General features: G+C 35.7%; 1 protein-coding gene and 1 long non-coding RNA gene across 4 annotated transcripts in view; one reads left to right on the forward strand and one right to left on the reverse strand.

The window, feature by feature from the left end:
* Window positions 1-949: 949 nt before the first annotated feature.
* LOC131831770 (uncharacterized) overlaps window positions 950-22537 on the forward strand; it is a 51561-nt gene continuing 29973 nt past the window's right edge. The window contains exon 1 of the long non-coding RNA XR_009353795.1: window positions 950-1043. This is a non-coding gene — a long non-coding RNA (uncharacterized LOC131831770). The remainder of the gene's footprint in view (window positions 1044-22537) is intronic.
* GASK1B (golgi associated kinase 1B) overlaps window positions 15286-22537 on the reverse strand; it is a 50197-nt gene continuing 42945 nt past the window's right edge. For all 3 annotated transcript variants that reach the window (XM_059174029.1, XM_059174012.1, XM_059174021.1), the window contains exons 4-5: window positions 20600-20826; window positions 15286-17728 (exon numbers count right to left, since the gene is read on the reverse strand). In XM_059174029.1, the coding sequence (XP_059030012.1) occupies window positions 17521-17728; window positions 20600-20826 (435 nt within the window). In that variant the 3' untranslated portion in view covers window positions 15286-17520. The remainder of the gene's footprint in view (window positions 17729-20599; window positions 20827-22537) is intronic.

The following is a 22537-nucleotide window of genomic DNA, read 5'->3' on the forward strand; positions in this document are numbered from 1 at the left end:
GTCCAACACTTGGTTTAAATTCAACTGCTCCTTATGTGTTATGATCTTGGGTGAGCTTCCAATTTCTCTCAGGCTCAGACGTCTCACTTGTATGTCAGAAATAATGATAGTACATCCCTCACAGATTGTTAGGAGACTTGAAAGAGAAAATCTTCACAAAACATTTGTCACATAGAAAGTGCCAGATGAAACTGAGCTATTATTTGTATTACATAAAAACATCAAGCAACTACAAATTCTAATTACTAATATAGGTAAATAGAGCAAGTTTCCTTGACACATGACAAAACAGAAATATGTAAACTAAGTTACAAAATCAAAGTTATACCAAGAATAATGATCTTGACAATAAAATAAAATGATTAAAATTGACTTGCTTAAAAGCAAAATTAAAGTGTTACTTGTAGAGATACATTCATAATTCAAATAATACAGAAACAAAAAATAAGAATATAGTAAATATAAAAATAACATATTTATGTTACAAATACAGGGCACAGAAAAAGTACTTAAAGTCTATGTGAGACTAAAGAAAAACTCAACAATAATATTAAAGAGGAAAGTTCTACCTAAATATTATCAGTCTATGATAGGAAGTCATTTGATATTTTTTTAATTGTAAAGATAACATTAACATATATACAAAATTTTTTAAAATTCAAAGAATATACCCACTGCAACTACTCAGGCAATATTTACCAAATGTAGTAAGATATAAAGAACATCTCAAATAAAAATCATAAATAAATCTAAAGGCTATCCTTGATTATCATAATAAAACCAAACAGTTATTTTATTCATGTAACAGAGTTGATTCCTCATCACTTTAATTTAAAAAAGGGGGAAGTTAAAGTTCAAGACTATTTGCATTTCTTAATACACCATGTGAAAGTTTTGGGTTGAAGTTGAGGCTCTTTGTTTGTTGTGTGTTAAAGCAGGCAGAGAGTCACAAGATCAAACTAATATATGAAGAAGCAGAATAACCTTAGTCCTTCTGTTAGATAAATAGTCCATGTGCCCAGGAGGAAAAGAGTGATATACAGGTATGCAAATTTTTTCTCTCTTTTCACTTGTATGTAGTAAGTAACAAAACTACATAGGGACAAACTTATTCAAATTTATTTAACATCAAAACATTCTCTTAAACTTGATTTGCCTTCTTTATCTTTTGAGGTTCCTCAGGAAATTGTCCGAGACTCTCTTCTCATCTGTCTCTGTCTCCTTTACTTAGATGATCACTCTTTTTAAAATACTTCATATGAATTCATTATTTTATGGTTTTTTTCCCCTTCAATTTTGGAAATTCATAGGCATTGTCTTTTTGATTATTGCCACTTTTCTCTCTTTCCAATCCTAGGCTTTTGGAACTCCTAATAGATATGTGTTTGTCCAATTCATGCTATCTTCCATAAAGAAGTTATCTTTAAGACCTTCGATTGTCACCAACAATTATAATCTGTGATATTTCCTCAGCTCTACCTTCCATATCTTAAGTTTTGTAAAGAACCTACTATTTAACTTCCACTTTATTTGTAATTTCCTAAAAGATTTTATTTATTTATTTGACAGAGATCACAAATAGGCAGAGAGAATGGGGAAAGCAGGCTCCCCACTGAGCAGAGAGTGTCCAATGCGGGGCTTGATCCCAGAACCCTGGGATCATGACCTGAGCCGAAGGCAGAGGCTTCAACCCACTGAACCACACAGGTGCCCCTGTTTTAATATTTTTAATTATCTTCCACATTACTGATTATAGTCAGCTTTGTGTTATTCATTGTTTCATGTGATTAGAGCAATAATTCTCCTATGTATTGTGTCTGTCAACTTTGTTTCATGATCAATGATTTCTTTATAGTTTCATTTTAATTCTGCACTTCTTTGAGAGGGATTTAGTTTTGGCTGGAATCTGTTTGCTGAGTGGTTATGGGAATGATCCTCAGAGGAAGTTTTGCATCACTCTTCTATTTATCCCTTGGGTATTGTAAGGACCAGCTCTTATATTAATTTCTCAGCTGGGTGACTCTGGCCTTCTCAGATACTGTGAAGTTCAACTCCAAACCAAAATGGGACATAGCCTCAGGCTTCTGATTGCTTGGAGGAGCCCAGTTCCCAGACACTAAACAAATATGAGTTTCCTCATCAACTGCTGGGTCATGGGGCAGATATTTATGTACACTTTTCATTTCTATGGTTCAGACTTTATGAAAGAGTATTTTTCATAGAGTTCTGACTCTTTGCCTTGCATAGTCCATATATAGTAACTGAAAATCCAGTCCTGTGCTATTTTTATGAGTAGTGAGGAACCCCTCCAACTCCAGTATCAAAGCTACAGCAGCATTAGCTCCATGTTTATTTAAAGTTTTATCCTTTATTATTATTATTATTCTCTTGCCTAGGTCTTTTCTTTATTTCTATGTTTTCAGTGTTAAGTTTGTCAAACATTCTTTATCAAACATTCCAGAGTGGGAGAGTTGCTGCATATACTTGATACACCATTTTGCTGAAACCTAAACTCCTAAACGGATGATTTCTTCTTCTTTCATGGATTTTGAATTTCATCTATATTCCATCAATTCCAAAAGTATATTTCAAAGATAGTCATTCTGAATTAATGGTGGTTTTACCCCACAAGGACATTTGGCAAAGTCTGGAGATGTTCGCGATTGCCGTAACAAGAGGACAGTGCTGTTGGCATCTAATGGGTAGAGGTCAGAGATGCTGTTAAATATCCTGTAATACCCAGGTCCTTATCTTGGCCCAAAATGTCATTAGGGCCAATGTTAAGAGACCCTTGCCTAGTCCATATGTCTCATTTTCAACATCTCCACTTGAATGTATATTGACATGTGTCAAACATTTTTTTTTTTTACTTTTATTCACAAATTTATTTCTCACTGATCTTTTCCATTTCAGTTAAGGGTACCATAATGAACCTAATTACTCAGGTTAGAAACCTGGTGGTCCTTCTTGAAACCTTTACTGCCAATCTGGTTGATTTTGTCCTCCCAAATATATCTGATGCCACCAGATTTCATCTACACCATCCTCATTACACTCTATCCTCATTACAGTCGGCCATCTCTCACCAGAGCCACAAAACGGTCTTTAAACTGTCTCCCTTGCAAACTTCTCTGTCTCTAGTTCTTTTCTACACGATATCAGGGTAATCTCATTGCACTTCTAGCATAAATCAAAATCCTCAGCAGGGCCTTCAAGTCAGGTGTTCATGATCTGGGTCCTGCTGGTCTCATTAACCACCTTTTGTGCTGCTTCTTCATTCATCACGCTTTAGAAAATATATACATATATATGTATATATATGTATATACATATATATATATATATGAACCTTTTTCTACCTCCATGCTCCTCTTTCTGCCTGGAATGTTCTTTCTCCACTTTTCAGGGTGACTGCTACTCAATCTCCATTCAGATCTCAGTTTAATCACCCCTCCTCCTGAAGGCCTTAACTTGTTCCCCAATCTGCAACCCATCTTCCTTGTTATTTCTCACATTTATGCAAGTTTTAATGTTATTGTTCATATTCTCCCCTAAATGTAAGTTTCAAATAATCACGAACCATGTCTGCTCAGTTTACCACTTTTTATTAGGTTGGAATATGACAGGCATTCAAGAAATATTTGTTGAAATAATTAATGTGTACCAGAAATTTAACAGGAATTATCACTAGGCTAACACCAGTTGAAGAGATTCTGTGAATCTTGAATTTATAAGGACATTGAGATTTAGGTGTATGACTAAATACATACTATGAAGTAAACTATATTCAGCTGCTAAATAGTTACAGTGTTATATAATATAGATACATATATGGATACAATATACATGCTTATGTATATATATAGGCACACATATGTATATAAGACATATATATTATGGGCATATATGTGCATTAAATATATGCATATATGTATATAATATATACATAATATATGTATAAAAATATTTCTAACATAATGAGTTAAATTAATATTTATAGTTATTATATAACAAAATATTTTACATATCATTCTTTGGTTCTAATCTTCAAAGCTAGTGCTATAACTAATGAAACTTTTATATGGTTTTGACATTAAAGATATTTCTTTCCTATATATTCATAAATCCCTAAAATTTTGATTGTCCTGGTCCCTAAAGAACTTGATCAGATTTTTCCTGTTTCATGAAATCCTATATCCAATACCGACATCTTCAAAATAATCACTTTATTTCCCAGACTCTTTCTTTTCTATTTTCCAAAATTTAGGTTTTCAGCGTTCATCATTTATATGTGTATAGTTTTGAGTGTTTTGCTATTTCTACCTGGAAACAAAGTGCTCCAAGTCCTCTTTAGAATGACATAGAGAAATGCATGAATAAAAGTAAATGAATTACCATAAAGTGTGTGTGTTGATAGATACAATTTATAGAGCTTTGTTTTCCAACATTAGCATTTTACAAAATGGATTTACTAACTAGATATTTGGGAATGGCTTCTCTCCCTCATTTCTACATTATGGCAGCAAAATTGTTTTGAGAGACTATCTTGATTTCATAAGAAAGAATATGACATTCTCAAAAAGCACCTCATGACCATCCCCCCAAAAATGTACTGAAGCCATGAATTTCATAGTATTTTGTGTGTCATGGTCTCAGATATCCCACTGGCTATCAACTTTAATGCTGCTTCATGCTCATGATGAGATGGCTGCATACAGAATCCCAGTGTTCTTGAATAACTGTGCCTGACTGTTTATAAAAGGAGATGTGTATATTTTTGCCTCCCAGTCTTCCACAATCCTCAATATAAAGGTCCAAAGGCTTATATAAGACAACCAAATAGATACTTAATTGTTGAGCGTATATTGGTGACTTATTACTTTTTTTTAAGAGTGTTGTCACTCACACAACTGGAGAGAAGAATGCAAAAGAGTGTTTCAATCACAGCAGTATAAAATTGTGTAAAGTACTACTGTTTGGTCATGAAAATCAGCTTTTTTCATATGACTCTAAGTGAAAGTAAGAATTCTTTCCCAGCACAGAGCTGATTTTATATGAGTTTAAATGTGTTCTTTATTTTTTCAATCTCTTGCTTTAAAACACACTAATCCGTTGACCGAAGCTCTACTGGCTATTATATCTACTTGCAAACTAGCAAATTCAATTTTCAACATAACAACACAAAGTAAAATGAAGTGGAATGCTGTGATTTTAAGGGGGCTTTGCCCTCCTTTGTTCTGTGAACTTTACTGGCTTTCACACCACAGCAGTCTCACAGCTCTTTGTTCAAATTCAGCATCAAATGTAAAGAATGGCTTTACATTGTGATTTTCTTACCCGAGGAATCCAAATGCATCAAGAAAAATGCTCATCAAGGCTTGGAACAGAAAGAGGTATTTGTTTTACATGTGCCCAAGTTCTGCGTAACTCAACATTACGACAAATGAGTTCAGATTGCAATTGAGAGTTGAAATTCTCTTTGTCTCCTATGAATCATAAAGCCAAAACACATGGCCCAACATAACACTTTGAAATATTAATTACTGATAGTGGGAAACATTAAAGATCACCATGTTACATACATAAGTAGAACCAGACATGTGAGAGATATGGCAAACTTGAGTGGCTTCTGCTTCTTATCTCTATCAGATGTCTATTAGTCAATTTTTCCACTTAAACACTGGCCATAGTTCCTGCAAGTTATCTCAGTGTGCATAAGAAATAAAATTCTCTCTGGGCACTAAGTCACTTTGAAGAGTAGAGAGAACACTGGATGGAATTGGGAAGGGGGTGTGGCCTAATTGTCATAAGCATAAGTTGTGAAGTCAAGTAGATTTGGATATGAATCTCAGTTTGGTCACTTCCTAGCTCTTTGTTTCTGGAAAAGTTATTAACTTCATTCTTCCATTTTCTCATTGTCAGATAGTGTCATGAGGACTAACTTGGATGAATAGTATTTTTGAAGTGCATCACACCGTGCCAACTTCACAGTAGGAACCTGATATGGGTAGTTGCTATTAAGTAAGGAGAACCTCCATACTGTTTCATGCCACAACTCTCTGGAACTCAAATGCAATCATTTTCAAAATACAAATGAAATATGTGTACCAAATGAGCCTAAATAACAACTAGATCTTTAGCCGTATCTGTACTATCCCTTATTTGCCTCTCACTTTATCTCACACTCTTTGGGTTGATTTAAATGGTGTCCAATACTTACATAAGCCACTTTTAAGTGTTAAAAGATAAGAAAATCAAGAGGTTTGTAAGGTATTCAGGCAAATTTAACTGCCATTTGTCTAAGCAGCAGAAACAACGCTCTGAATTTTGGGGGAGCAAAAATACGGCAAGAGTAGATAGAGTCTAAGAGGATGTGATGAAAGCTTGAGAATAGGAAAAAATTCTGAAGTCTGCATCTCTGTATCCTAGAAAAAGAGGGGAGATATCAGCACTAAAGAAAAGAAGAAAGAATGGCTGGAGACTGCAAAAATCATCTGGTTGTATATTGCGGAAAAGTTATCCCAATGGTCATAAATTACATTGAAGAGGTTTCTAGAAAAGAAAAAATAGAAGTAACAATTCTGCAATACACTTAAAAATGTAAAGAAATGTGAAATGTAAAGAAAAAAGAAAAGAAAAGAAGACGAAGGAAAGAAAAGAGAGGGATCTGAGATACTGAAGGCCCTTGAGGGGATTATGTTACAACAAAGGAAAACAGACTTATAGAGGATGGCTTCTTGAACTTTGCTGTCTTCCCATTACTCTTACACTTCAAAAAATGTCATCCATTTCTTTCAGAGCAGAACGTCTTGCCAAATATGCTATTTAAATATTGATTGTAGAAACACTTCCTTGATTTGAAAGTATACTACCAAGACTGGCAAAAATCCAAACTATTTCTTTCTGTAGTCTTTGCCATGATTTATATGGGTAGTTCTTCCTACCAAGACAAAATGGGAAAAGAACAGAATGCAAACTGCACAATACATGCTATTCTTGAAAATAAAATGCACTGGCTGGAGATCTTGTGAAGAATATTTGAGATATTACTCAAGAAATTCTGATTATGTACACAAATATATCTGAAAAATACTGTTTCTGTTTCTAATAGGAACATTTGAAGAACAGAAAGGGAATGTTAAGGGAACACTATAAAATCAATTATTCTTATGTATGAGAAAAATTTGGTCAATGCCTCTAATTTTTGTTATATTAACTTTGCAGCTTAACTTTCAAAGATTTGAAGAAAGGAAGTTGCTAAAAATGCATGTGCTCACTTATTTTTCTCTGCTACATTTCAAGACCTAAAGCAGGGACTGGCACCTAGCTCGCACTTGACAAATATTTGTTACATGAATGAATAAATAAATCCTCAGAGAAATCAAATTAGCAAATAAACTCTGCAATCATCACCAGCTGAGAGTTAACTGGGCCAGAACATCCTGAGATATAAATTTAATCTCGTGGTTTAGGGCATCCCAACCTGAGTGCAGAGTCTCAATCTTAATAGCAAGTATCTTGTTTTATACTCCACTGAGAAGAGAAAATCAGCTTTTTCATTATGAAAAAATAAAAGGAAACAATCTAGCTCCTTATCTAGATTTATTGTTTCATGTATATGGTCCATGCGGTCATGTGTGTGATGTATATATTCGTCCTTCTAAAATTTTCAATGATACAAACTCTGTCACCTTGTTTGGTTTAGACAAGCATCTTTAGGTAATACTGGTGTGGTGACCCTAGCAGAAGAAAATAAATCTAAAGCCCTAAGCAGCCTGTTTTACATAGTATTCCAGAATATCCTTTCAAGTCATCTCCAATAACAAGGGTATTTTTCTCAGAATTGTTAATTCCCTTTGAATCTTAAGATATATAAGGGTCCACAATTATGTATGAAAAATACTTCAAAATTAGACCTATCCTACTTCATACCTTGATTATCTTATGCCTAGGTAATTTCAAGAATTTCCTAAATTGCTTCTCTGCAGCTTCCCTACCCTCTCCCCCAACACATGCTCCAATCCACTCTAAAACATGGCTCCCTAACTCAAGAACTTATAATGGCCTCTCAGTGAAATATGGCAAGGGAAAATGGCTTTAAGATTATTCTTAGGAAGCCCTTATTCTTAGGAAAGAATGATTTATCTAGTATAAAGCTATAAGATGACTATCATCAAAACCAGAAAACCTGTGTAGATTTCTTTGAAAATAAGTAATAGGGTTCTAAAAGACATAATTAAAAGAAAATGAAAATAATAACAGCAAAACACTGCCAGATTGGACAAAAAGGAACAAGAGAAAGCAGGACTCTTAGAAGAGGCAAGACTGTCAAGCTGGCTGACTACAGATCTTGAAACATCTCAGCTTCCATAACTGCATAATCAACACGATGAGACTGGAAAGCTATTGGGCTGTGAATGTACACTATTCCTCAGAAAGAAAAGGGAAGAATGACGCAGAAGGTGATTCAGAGATCATCAGAGCTGTTATTTTCACCACAGACCCAGGGACAGAACTGGCTTCTGCTGGTTTCAGTGGGCCAGGATGTGGCCACCAGGTGCCTCTGGGTAAGGCTGCCCTCCCAAGCCCTGTGGGCAGGTCCCTTGCAGAGAGTCATGGGAGTAATGGCAAAGTAAAGGAGCAAGATAAAGTCTTGCAGCTGTGAGGGTGATGCTGCCACCCCAGTGGGCCTGGGAGATAGGACATCGAGCCAGAGGGGATAATTCTCGACACTTAAAGGTCAAAATTTGCCTTTCTATGTTTGGACTTACATGGGACCATCAACCCTTTCTTTTCCTATTTGTTCCTTTTGGAATGAAAATGTTTCTCCCAAGCTTGTCCCACCACTGTATTTTGGAAGTATATAACTTGTCTGGTTTTACATGCTCGTAACTGGAGAAGAATTTTGCTTCAGGATGAATCATAGCTCAAGTCTCCCCCATGCACCATATGTAATTTAGATGATATTGAGATGAGACTTTGGACAGATTTTAAAGTTGATGATGGAACAATTTAAGACATTTTAGATTGTTTGCATGGAATTAATGTTATTTAGTATGTGAGGACATGAATTTGTGATGGCTAGTACTATGGATTGAATTGTGTCACTCCAAAATTCATATGTTGAAGGCCTATCCTCAAAGTGATGATATTTGGAAATGGAGAATTTAGGAGGTTTAGATGAGGTCATGAGAGATGAGACTTCAGGATGGGATTACTACACCTATAAAGAGAGACACCTGAGAGCTTACTCCCCTCTCTCTCCACCCCCATACACCAAGGAAAGGCCATGTGAAGACACAATAAAAAGGTGGCCATCTACAACCTAAAGAGAGAGGCTTTTCCAAACACTGGCTCTGCTGGCATCTAGATCTTGAATTCCACTCTCCAGTACTGTGAAAAATAGTTCCTGTGGTTAAAGCCATCTAGTCTGTGGCATTTGTTATGACAACCCAAAATAACTAAGATGGAGACCTAAACCCTAAACTAGGTATGCTGTCTGGAAGATAAGGTAAAAGAGAAGAATGGAGGGAACAAGCAATTGCTGCCGAGAACAGAAAATATAAACCCCACGACACAAGAAAATACAAAGACCTGTGTTCTACAACAATATTGGCAATGACGGAAATGTTCTATATCTGTGCTAATAGATAATGCAATATCCATGAAGCATACATGGCTCCTGAACATTTGAAATACTGAGTGAGACTGAAATTTTAATTTAATTTAATTTACTTTTTTAAAAGATTTTATTTATTCACTTGAGGGAGAGAGTGAAACAAAGCATGAATAGGGAGAGTCAGAGGGAGAAGCAGACTCGCCGCTGAGCAGGGAGCAATGCAGGACTGGATCCTAGGACTCTGGGTTCATGACCTGAGCTGAAGGCAGATGCTTAACCAACTAAGCAACCCAGGCACCCCAATTTAATTTTAATACTAGTAGTTCCGAAAACTATCCCCTGCAGTCCCAAAGAATATTTTTAAAACATCTTTGAAAAACTATTTCAAATAAAAAGAATGAAAAATAAAGGTCAATCAAGAGTTAATAAAGCCACCAAAGATAAAAGCTGAGTTCTCTAAAAAGAAATTTTAAGATAATAAAATCATTAGGAGAAATTAAGACTAATAGGAAGCAGGAAGAAGCAGAATAGATGTGGCTGAAATAAAGTCAGGGACATAAACGAAATCCTTGATAAAATAGCACATTTTGTGAAAAAAATACAGAGAAGTAAGCAAATAAGGAAAAACCAGTTGATTCAGTGGCAGATTCCACACACACATAATAAATCGGTCTTCTAAGGACAGAACAAATAGAATAGAACCCCCCAAAATTCAAATATATACTATAAAATTCTTCTTGAAATGAAAGAAAATATGTTGATTCTATGTTGTATTCCAGGAAAATATGATGCAGAATAACCAACATTGACACATCCTGAGCATGTATTAAAATTAAAAGATTAAAAAAAAAAAGAATTCAACATGCATCAAAATCAGAAAAGCAAATCACCTACAAGTTAGAGAAAAACAAAAAAGCCAAACAAAATAAAATAAAAACACAGTCTGGCCTCTGAAATATTATCTACCATGTTCAGTGCCAAATGTTAAAATGTCTACAGACTTCCAAGGGCATTTTGTTTTGAAAAAAAAAAAATTTTTTTTTTTTTTTTAAGTGTGGAACCCAAGTTCTATAACACCAGGCTGTTACATACCTAAACAAACAGAATGTTTTCACAAATGAGCAAAGCTCAATGAATATGGAACTCATGGGTAAGTCTGTAAAAAAATCATTTGATGAAGCCAGTCAGCAAAGAGATGAATGAGGAAAACAAACAAACATTCTCCTCGGGAATGGAGAGACTGTAATTGATGGTGGGCAGAAAATCCATTAAAATATAAAATTAATGTTCCTGTAACAAAGTGGAAACCAGAAGGTAAATATTAAGAAGATGAACATGTAAGCACGATGATAAATATGTTAGAAGTTGGTTTGTGAAGGAAAGAAGCGAAGAGGGAGGAGAAATTTAAGAACATGAACATCTTTACCTGTCATAGGAAGAACTCATGACACACTTTCTAAAATTGATAAATTAGAAAAAGACCTAATTATCTTAGAAACTAATTATAGATTTACCATTGGTTGCAATTATCAGAAAAGCTATCAACCTAGATTAAACTGAAGCAAAAAGGTGAATTAAGAAAGGACTCTGAGGAAACCAGAAATTGGAACAGACCTCCAGAACAGCTAACACCAAGGAGTCAAGATACCAGACTTCCCCATCTCAGCTGCCAACACCTCTCAGGGTTTCACTCCATCTACGTTAAATTTTCTGCACTCACATAGAGGAAACGTCTGACTAAGATCTCCAGAACATTACCCATTATTGCTTTAGTCTTGGGTCTTGGTTTTTTTTTCTGTTTATCCATTCCAAAATTCTCAGGCAAGTTTTCTGAGTAACCTACTTAGGTCAGGTGTTCAGTTTGAACCAACCAATTATGACAGGAAACAGAGCTGAATAAAGAGATGTGATTGGCCCAGGGTTAAGTCACATGTACATCCCTGAACCTATCAACTATGTCCTGGAAGCCCAAGCAGAGGTCAGTTGAGGTGGTGTCAGGAGCACAAGGTTATTCCCGAAGGAGAGGGTTAGTTGATAGTAATAAATTTAGGTCGTGTTTGGCCTCAAATATACTCAGAGCCACTACTGCAGTTGTCACCATCTGCCGTAGTTACCAGCGTTACTTACCAAACAGTTCAAATTCCCTGCTTTTGTCCTGGACAAAAGTGCAAAGTGCAAAGCCCTTGAGAATGTTTTTTCCCTCAGGTACAGAAATAGAAACATCCAGGCTGCCTCAACAGGTTGGTTTTCTAGGTGTTTATGGGAAGCAAAGCTCTCCTGCCAAGCTGTGGTGGATCAATGCTGTGAGAAACCGACCTTTATCGCTTTAAGCCACTGAGATTTGATGGCATTTTGTTATTACAGCATCACATAGCCTACCCCGTTGATATTCCATTCCTTTCTTCTATTTATCCTTTTTCACTGCCCGTTGGCTGCTAACTGTATCACAAAGGACCAAGTCCCCTCTAATGCAATTTGCTACTCTTCTTCCCCTCCTGCTGGTAAGGTAACACCCTCCACTTATTTTGACCTTCTGTCAGAGGAGGTTCCCACAGGGCTATAGAGTCCCTGGAAAGAGTATGGCTTCTTTATATTCCAGGCATCTTCTCAAAGACTACAGATACTGGACACTGGGACAGAGAAAGAGCACAGATTTTCAAGCACTTTTACTTCAACCAGCATCTATTCCAAAATTTTTACCCTGATATTTAATTTGTCATAGGCTCTTAGATTTATGCTTCACTTTTCTAAATTTTTTGCAAAGCTTAATATGTCTCTTGCTCCTATCATGTGGCTTCTTTTATTGATCTCATTCTCCAAACCATCAGACATCAAAGAGCTCTGAGTAATGTCATACAGTGTGGCAATATAGTCTATACAAGGACTTTCCTTTATAAGCTGAATGTGCAAGGACTAAAAAAAAGTAAAATAAAATAAAAGCTTTACTTTTTAATGGAAGACTTTCTATCAATGAATGTACTAAAACATGAAGAACTAACGGGTCTCAACCAGGGAATGACTTTGCCATAGACATCTTGCAGTTACCAGGAGACATTTTTGGTTGCCACAACTTGAAGGCATGCTACTACTGACATCTATCTAGTAGGTAGCCCAGGCTAAAGTCAAGACTTTATTAAGAATTTGTGTCTTTAATTAGGAATTTGCTACTCCAGAGGCTGCCATGTCACTCCTCTTTTAACACAACATGCTATCTCTACATGCAACCAACCATAAGACAAAGGAAATGAATGACATAATATCAGTTGCAAATATCATTGTCCTAAGAGTCACCAAAACACAGTCCTATATTATAACTCTCATTTGTAACCTGATTAAATTTGGAAGGCTGACTCTTAAGAGAGGCTGTAAATTATTTCCTCATTCACTTAAGAAAGACCTGAATCTTGCAAATTTTAATTCTCACAAAGTTGGAAAGGGTATCCGAATCACAGTTGATTTTTTTTTTTAAGTTACTAAGAGGTAAAAAAAAAAAATGAATGTTGACCTCCATTTTAATACCCCTGAGGCCTCAAACAAGGATACAGAACAAGATCTCTTGTTCTCCTAAACAGAAGTTGAGCCAATAACATAGGGTACTTTATGAGCCAAATAATGTCTGGTGTCCTGGAGCTAAAGAAAATGTTGGCACATCTTGCAAAATCACAGCTGTTTCAGTCTCATTTAGTGACTGGTCCCACTCTCTGCAGCCCAGTTTGCCTTTTGAAATATGGCACAGCTAGCTATGCTGCAGCATGTGATTAAAGCCACTGACAAGGGAGGTTTTATTTTTTAGCTCTTTGTCTCAAAAGCTTTAGAAATCTTGACAAGTACTGCTAAGAAATACAGATTACTTTTTTAGAAAGGAGATGCATAAAGATTTCTTAATATGTGATTGTGCACATTTTTATCAAGAAACTTAATGTACTTTGGAATCATGATGGTAAAAAGGTAACTTTCTAAGATAAAAAAAAAAGTTGAACTAATTTAATCATATGCAGTGCTGTTGTAAGAAAAGTTCTCTGTGACTTCATTCACTTACCCTGGGCATTTTTGTAGGTTGCAAAACGGAGTCTGCCAACAAGCCCTTCTGAGTCAGACCTTTGAACTAAATAATCAACTGATAGCCATTAAAAAATTTAAAAGTTAAATGAAAATAAGCTCCAAATGTTAATCACATGGTACCATTCAGTTCTTTAATAACTGTCTTTCGAAAGATTGCTAAAGTAAATTTTTCAAAAATTTAACAACATGACTCTCAAGCAAATAAAATATGACTCTGTAGTCAAAAGTTTATAAAAGCAAAATTTTCAAAAAAGGTAAAACCCCATTTCTTATGCAAATGTGAAATGAACATATGGCAAAGATTTTATTTAATAATTCATTAGCAAGGAAACCACTAGGATGGTAAAATCATTTCAAAGAGTACTTCAAAAGCTAAGTATTTAAAGGCAAAGTCAGGATAAGATTGTTAGACTAGATATAAAACTGGTTAATGTCCAACAGATAATAAACTGTAAAACCATTAGTGTAGTCTTTTCCACCAGGCAGAAATTATTTGCATCTCTATGGGATAAAAATCTACACATTAACCTCTGCCCTACAACATTGTTAAGTAGACCATTCAGTACAAAAGCAAGGCCAGCATTGCACTGAAAGAACACTCAAAAAATCTCTTCTGGCTGTTTCCAAGTGTCAGATAACTTTTCCAATAAATTAAATTATCTTTTATGAAGGAAAGTTCTTAATTCTTGATGATACCAGTTTTTAGAGAACAGTCTTTATCCTCTTTCTTGGACCCACGTACAATTTCCATATCATTTTTTGACTGGTGCCCTAAGAGTGCCTTCCTTTGTTCTGTGCTGAGATAAACATTAGAATTTCCTATGATACTGTGTAGATAAATCTACATCTAGGTTATTTTATTCATTAGATATAATGTAATATATATTTAAAGGTACAATGGAATAAACATGTTATTATACAAGTTCAGAGATTATAAATGTTTTAAGTATAAGTCTAAAGCATTTTATATTTTGATAAATTCCCCAGAATGCCTAATAAACTTAATAAATATGAATTTTACAAAGATAACCTTAACTATATAATTCTAAAACTCACCTCCAACAAAGAAAAACAAAAATTGTCGTATCTGTTAACTAATTTGCATACCATCTAAGACAATGCTCTATGTACACCAGGGAAAGCAAATGATCACTAGTATCAATATCAAATAAATGTATATACAAACACAATCCAATAAAACTCTGTTTGTTTCTTTTATCATGGACAGTGGTAGCAGACAGTCTTCTGTACTTAACTTCTGAGAAGTAATGCATGTACAAAAAAAAAAAACCCATCTAAAAAATAAAAACCACGCATCTTTAATTTCTAATATTTTTATTACAGATTTTTAAGATATGTATTTATTTTCATATTATCAGCTTAAAGAAAATAAATCACACAAGAATAAACTTTTGTACTTCTGCCAAGGTAAATTGTTCTATTTCAAATTTATCAAGTTATAAATAAACCACATAATATGCTTATGTGAATGAAACCACAGTATAATCTGAGTGCACTAGAAAGGTACAGAATACTCTCATTGTTTCAGTAAGAGAAAAGAAGAGCATTACTTAGAATTAAAAGCCTGGCCCCGTAGCTATTCATTATTCAACAATAATACGGCATGAATTATTCACTGATTATAAAACAAAACACATTGTTAAAAAGCAAAGGTGACTAAAATAAACATGTGTTCCAGGACCTTTCATTTAATATTAAGCATGTCAGAATCACTGGAGGCAAATAAGCAAAGCCAGACCCACATTAGGGAGAACCAAGCCACCCAAAGGCTGTGTAGCTTGGTACACAACATGAAAGCTGATTTCTAGAGAGACTGGATTCTCATCACTAATTTCACAAATTTGGATAAAGATGACCTATTCCATAAAAAGCTTATTAAAATGCAAATATGCCATCTCGATAAGACAAGGTATAAGGCAACCTGACAAAGTTCTTTCAAGTCAGTGGCTCAAAATAAAACCTTGGTCTCCAAGGTTTTGGTAGTCCAATTTTTTATTAAAATGCTGATTAATGAGAGAAAAGGGAGATCTTAAAAAACTCAAAGACAGCAAGTCAAAGTGGAGACTTGGGCAAACTAAAGAGTGCACAGAATGTGTGAAACCAGAGAAAGGACCTCAGAGGGATAATGGAACAGTAGAATGGTCTGAAAACCACTTCTCCAATGGTCAGCACAGCAAATACGGATGCTACAATGTAGTTCTTTAATATGAGTCTAGGAAAGTTACGATTAGATGGTCAAATGATCCCTCTCTCATTAGCCATCTTCTCTTCTAGTTACCATGTGTTGTTTTGACATTTTGCCCCTATATATTTGCATAAATTAGAATCCATAGGTATATATTTTTTTAAAAGACTAGTCTTTATTGTAATGTTTTAAATAGTTCTACTTTACAGTGGTGTTAAATGACCCTTGATTGGAACATAGAAAACGCAATGTTTTAGCAATAACATACAGAACTTAGAAAACAGAGACTAGAAAGCATTACAATATTCTTAAATTGTATTCTTCAGCTTTCAGGGGAAAAAGAAGTCAGTATAACAGTTTTTACATAAGGAGTGGGTGAGGTGGGGGGCAGGGATGATGACTTGTTTGAGATTTAAAACCTCTGTATGAATATTTATCATATGTGATGACAGGCATATCTTCCCAGGACACAAAGACCCAACATGTGAATACTGTATGTCCATGTCTTATGCCTAATTAGGAAGTTGGTAGAGGGTGTTTGGGGAAAATTATCTGAAGCTCAACATTGTCCAAATTCACCATTTTGATTCTAGTCATGTGCTTTCACTGAGGAGAGTCAGGTTTTAGTTTATTTTGTTCATATTTCTCCTATTAGAATAAGCTAAACAATATATTTAAATGCACTCCATACCTGGTTCTATTGTCCGTATCTGGGCAATATCATTTAAATCTGAAGAACACCACTATTATTAAGAAAATATACAAAAACTATAATATATCGTTTGTAAAAATGACAAAATTTGTTAAAAAAGCATCTATTAAAAAAAGGCACTCTGTAAGTATAATTTCAAATAGGTAACATAACTTAAAATTATTCAAGGTCTAAGCCACTAGACATAAGCTGGACCAAAACTGAGAAAACAAAACTACTGAATGCATAAATTGTCAGATTTGGATAGTTTCAATACTGAAGAGAAAATAAATATCTTTAAAAAAAAAGGAAACTATGATTCTTCTCAGATTCACAGGGATGGCCAATCGTTTTATAGATACAGTAGAATATATAGTGGCGCTTTTTTGCAAATAACCCACCATTTCTGTGCAGAATTATCGTACAACCTGATGTTTTTGCAAATCACATGCCTCAGTTTTCCAATGCGGACCTGCCTCTGGATCGTACTCGGACAGCTCTGTTTCAACAATCAGACTGAAGAGTGTTAAGAGCCCTTCCCATCAGTACTTGGGCAGACCAGTCAATGTGGCATAAAATATGCTTTGTTGAAGGATCAGTACCTCTGTCTTACACTGTTCTTTTAAATGCATGACAAATGTTTTAACAAAGCTAGCTGGAATAATAATTGCAACCATCCTGTAAAATCAGATGTAGAGACTCACGTGACATGATGTTAGAGAAAAATGTGAACAAACGTTTTTTGAGCAATATATTTCTTAAAAGGTTTTAAGCCTGCTTATCGTCTTCAGACCCATCATAAACACTTGGTTAAATTTATTTACTTTATATATTCATCTACACTGCCTCATTCCTATAAAGACTTGAGGCTTGTGTACCTATTTAAAAAAACAAAAACTAAAAATGCATAACTTTATCTAGTAATCTAACCAGAAGATCCTTTTATTCATTCATAGGTAATACCCTGGCCCCATGTGCATTGATGTAGGTAAGAAGGATTTTGGCTCTCTGCTCTACGACATCAATAAGCTTTTCTATTCCTTGTCTGCCTCCTTGACTTTCCCAATAAACTTTATCAAGAAACAGGGACTGAAGGAGTTTCTGCCGTAAGTGCTGGCTCTTCAAAACAGAAACTGCAGATTCGGGAAACCTGAGAAGATAAAATGATATTTCATTCTTAGTAATTGCTTAGAAATATTATGCCTTACCCAAATGCTTTGCCTTTCATTAATCTGGCATAAATCACACTCTCAAATAGTACCTGGAGAATGAAAATATTTTTGTCACTGTCAAGCTGACACTTCTCTTAATAATAATATACTAGAAGAATATGTTTCAAGGGAACTGAATTTTCTATGTTGAACTTTCCACTGAGAACCTGACATACTAACATCTTACTTAAAGTCATTATCTGCAGGCAAAGAGAGGCGTGGAATTAAAGAGTTCTGTTAGCCTGGCAAAAATACTTCCCTCAATCTTAAGCTCCATTTCACCCATAGAAACCACTTTAATCTGTCAAGTAGAATAGTATCCTCATAAGCGTCAACGTGGGGTTTTTATGCAAGAAGATATGAGAAGCAAAATGCTGACAAATGCATGACTGAATTTAATGTGAAATAATCCGAAATGTAGGTGGTAAGAAGAGAAAGGAATCATTCCATAATGCTCAATTAAATAAAGAATTACTTCTGATTCAGATTATACTTTAGGAATTCTGAGAATCTGGGAGCATTTTACTAAATTGGAATACTAAAGTGTTTTCATAAATTTAACAAAACTCGTGTTTTAGAAGCAGGCATTTCACTGTGACCCACCTCTGGAACACCTGAGGCCAATATGGAAGGGTCCTTGTTGAATTACCTTAAGAGAGTGGTTTGTGCTTCTTGCTTTTCATTTAGAAAGTAAAAACAAGCTGCCTACCATTTACATTATCTGAAGAACTTTATCAAGGTTCAAGTTTCATAAGGAGTGTTTTGCTGAATCTCCAATTGACCCCATCCAGCTTTCATTGAAATACTGATGAAAGCACAGTAAAAATACTGGGGTTGCACAGTAAATTTCATGCAAATGTAGTTGCTCCTTAACAACTAAACCAAGAATATATCCTTGTTTGAAGAATACAGTTTGCTGGAAGTTTCAGTCCTCCTAAATGCCTTTTCTAAATTTCAGTGGAGTGAGCTAAGGATGGCATTCAGGGGACATGAATGCAAGGAACCCAAGTGCTGTGATGCTGCAGAAAGACCAAAGGGCACAGAGCTGGACGTGCTTAATGACTCTGAGTAGGTGTGGAATTAATTAATGCTGATAAGATGCTCTGAGCTCCCTGAAGACATGTACTATATAATTTAGTGGCTATGGTATTAATTAAGTAAGCATTTTTGCTCTATGAAATATTTATAATCCATGATTTATAAATTCTATGACCCTTCAACTAATTTAGCTGTACCAGAATGTATGAGATGAAACCGTGAAAACCATGGATCTCTTTAGTGACTAATCCTTTTCACAAAAGAAAATTTAAAAAGTACTTGTCTGTGCATTACACTGATTAATAGGAATATTCTATGCATAAATCTGGGCTAGCAAAGTCTTCATTTTCACTTTTCAATGTGTGACTTACTTATTCAAAAAAATTTTTTTGACTCCACTCATTACTCCTCATATTGCATTTAAAGTTAACTTCTTTCAAAGGATAAATAAAACAGTATTCATAATAATATGGATGTACTGAATAGATGAACCATATTCTCAGGCACTCCTAATTCCAAGAGAAAATTTAAAGACTTAAGAAGACCCCACAATATCAACTCAGTAAGTGATGCCTTCGGTCAATTTTTCCACACATAAAATTCCCTTAGTTTAGCCACTTTAAAGAAAGAATCTGTCATACATTCTACTTTCAATCCACAAAGAGATGTGAGAATGAGTATTAATGGGCAAGACATGGCAAAAACTCAGGAAACTGGGGCTCGCGAAACTCTCATGGGAATAGTATTGTCTCTAGTCCTGGAAGTACACAAAAACCACACTACCTAATGCGGAGTGCTAGGAAGAAATAATGAAACATGCTTTAGAGTGTTGTTAACAAAAATAAAAGGAACAGCTTGAATAACACAAGTTACTGTAGAAAAATGATTGGACTTGGATTTGAAAGATTCCGGTTCTACTCTCAATTTTAGACTCCTTCATGTGCTCTCCAGGAGTCACTTAGCTTCACACAGCTGGTTCGCTCTCTCACTAATGCACCCCTCTATTTCCAAGTCTCAAACATACCCGTGTCTTGGTCACTCTGATTTCTAAGGTAGGAAGGCTATGAAAGAGTGGCTATGATCTGGGGCCTGAAATCCAGCCTTGATCCCTATAGCTAAAATTGAATGGCCCAGACTCTACAGTGGGTTCCTGCCACTATTAAATGCATTAGTTTCCTTTATTTCCAAATAGATAAGCTCGACACTTTTGTCCCTAGTCTATGTCTATGAGAAAGATTTCCAAATGTTCAAAACCTTCCCACCTGAACTCAAACAGCTGCTGTCCTTTGATACTGTGTCCTAATCAGCAGATTAGCTCCAATTCCCCGCCACATTCAGAAAAATATCTTGAGTTTATTATACCTTTAGACATCCCACCACATCAGTAACTGTGTCTGTTAGTCCCCCTGCCCCATATCCTGATAATGGAGCTTCTGGCCACCTCCGTATCCCTACTTTGCCAGCTCCTATTCCAGAGATCCCTGCATGCTTCCAACTTTACCCACATGGATTTTCACAGTAAGGGCCAAGGAAACCTAGCAGGAATTTTGTAGGTTGCATGGGTTGGTGAAAGTGACACCATGGCTGCAGTCTTGTTCTGTTCTGCTTAGGTCTGTTTCCCATTTCTGGGCCTCCATTCCCAGATTCCACATCCACAATTCTTTTTCAAGGGTTAGATCAGTCACACATAGCATTTGAGTTTTCTCAAAACTTTACCACTTATTTAATAGAAATGTGATGTCCCATAGATGTTACTACATCTTAAAACTTACTCTTTGATGCCTTCTAACAATTTGAAGTTTAAGTTATCTTCACTTCTGTCAAAGAAACCCTTGTTGTCTATGAAGACCAAATGCCTTGGGTCATGCTTTCGCTGGATAATATGTGCTAGAGCCACAGAATCTTGGTTGTCACATTTTGGCCTCAGACCATTCTGTACACAGACATCTTCCTTTCGAGGTCGGAATCCACAGCAATTTGTATCTAAGCGATTATAAATCTGAAAATGGAAAGCGAAAACAAAATCTAAGATGCTGAGTGAAAACACAACTTGGGAAAATAAGATTTCTGAAGAATTAGTGCTTTCTAAATAGCTGACTTGCCAGAATCTAATAAGGCCAGGCTCATTTAATTAGAGGCAACTGTCAGAGGAAGTCCAAGGTTCATATCCCTCTGACTCAGCCATGGTTAAAAGCATTTCCAGCTTCTAACAGCTCCAAAGTCAGATCATCCAAGTTAGACATCTCCACCCTTAATATTCAAAGTTCCCACTGACATCATATGTAGACACATGGCCAGAAGAATCTCTGACTCTATTCATGGCAGAAGATAGAAACCACGGCACTTTTTTTTTTTTAAAGATTTTATTTATTTATTTGACAGAGAGGGACACAGCAAGAGAGAGAACACAGCAGAGGAAGTGGGAGAGGGAGAAGCAGGCACCCATATAGCAGGGAGTCTGATGAGGGGCTCAATCCCAGGACCCTGGGATCATGACCTGAGCCAAAGGCAAATGCTTAACAACTGAGCCACCCAGACACCCCTACCACTGCACTTTTATATACCTAAAGGCTATAGCTCATTTTTTTTTTCCTCTAGCTGGATTATAGAAAACCTAACTTATCTCAGTGGCTCTAAAAGTTAACTGCATCCTCTAACCTTTTTGGACTTTAGAATTACACTAACCTGAAATAAGTAACATGGAATAAATCTTTTGAAAAGATGTGACATCCAGCAATCATAACAAGAAGCACTACCTATATGGAGCCCACAGCTAGATTCTAAATAAGTGAGCAAGATGAACAAAATTATTGGGCCCAGTGGGGTTTATTACGGGGATAGGGTTTCTATCCTATAGAAGAAGTAAACAAATTAATTAGAAAGGGAGACCTGTGTTATTTCCATTTCCTTTGGGCACAAAAGAAATGATATTTATTAATCAGGGTAAATTAAAGCCTCAAGCTAGGAATTAGATAAGTTTCAAGTCCAATCTCTATGACCTTGTGTAGATTCCTTTACATCACTGACTTTCAATTTAATTACCTATGTAATAGGAATGATACTATGGCACTGTACATTGTACAATTAGTGAGGATAGTAATGAAAATGTTTATACACCATCCAGCCCTCACCCAGGCATCTAGAATATACTCCAAAAGATGGAAAGTTATTATTTTTGAAACCCACACATACACACTGTATGAATTGATTTACCTCAAAACAAGCTTCCAAGACAAAAGGCAATTTCTCCATATTTATGAAGAAAAATTGAGCTTCAGAGAGGTTAAAAAATCCTCTCTGGGGGCACCTGGGTGGCTCAGTGGGGTAAAGCCTCTGTCTTCAGCTCAGGTCACCATCCCAGGGTCCTGGGATCAAGCCCCGCATCGGGCTCTCTGCCAGGCAGGGAGCCTGTGCCTGCCTCTCTGCCTACTTGTGATCTCTGTCTGTCAAATAAATAAAAATCTTAAAAAAAAAATCCACTCTGAGTAGGATAGAAGTAAGTAGCAAAGTTAAGATTTAGACACAGCTATCGTTTCTCGGCCTTTTGGCTAAGATCAAGTGTAGACACAGGTATATTTGTCTCCAAAATTCCAAGATTTTCCTCCCAATACATCATGTCGAATAGTTTAAGGTTAATCAAAGAAAATACATATGCTCATGATTCAAAAGATGGCTGGACATAACACTGTCACTTTTATTCCTTTGACACT

This window comes from Mustela lutreola, chromosome 1 (genome assembly GCF_030435805.1).
Source record: "Mustela lutreola isolate mMusLut2 chromosome 1, mMusLut2.pri, whole genome shotgun sequence".
Lineage (NCBI taxonomy): Eukaryota > Metazoa > Chordata > Mammalia > Carnivora > Mustelidae > Mustela > Mustela lutreola.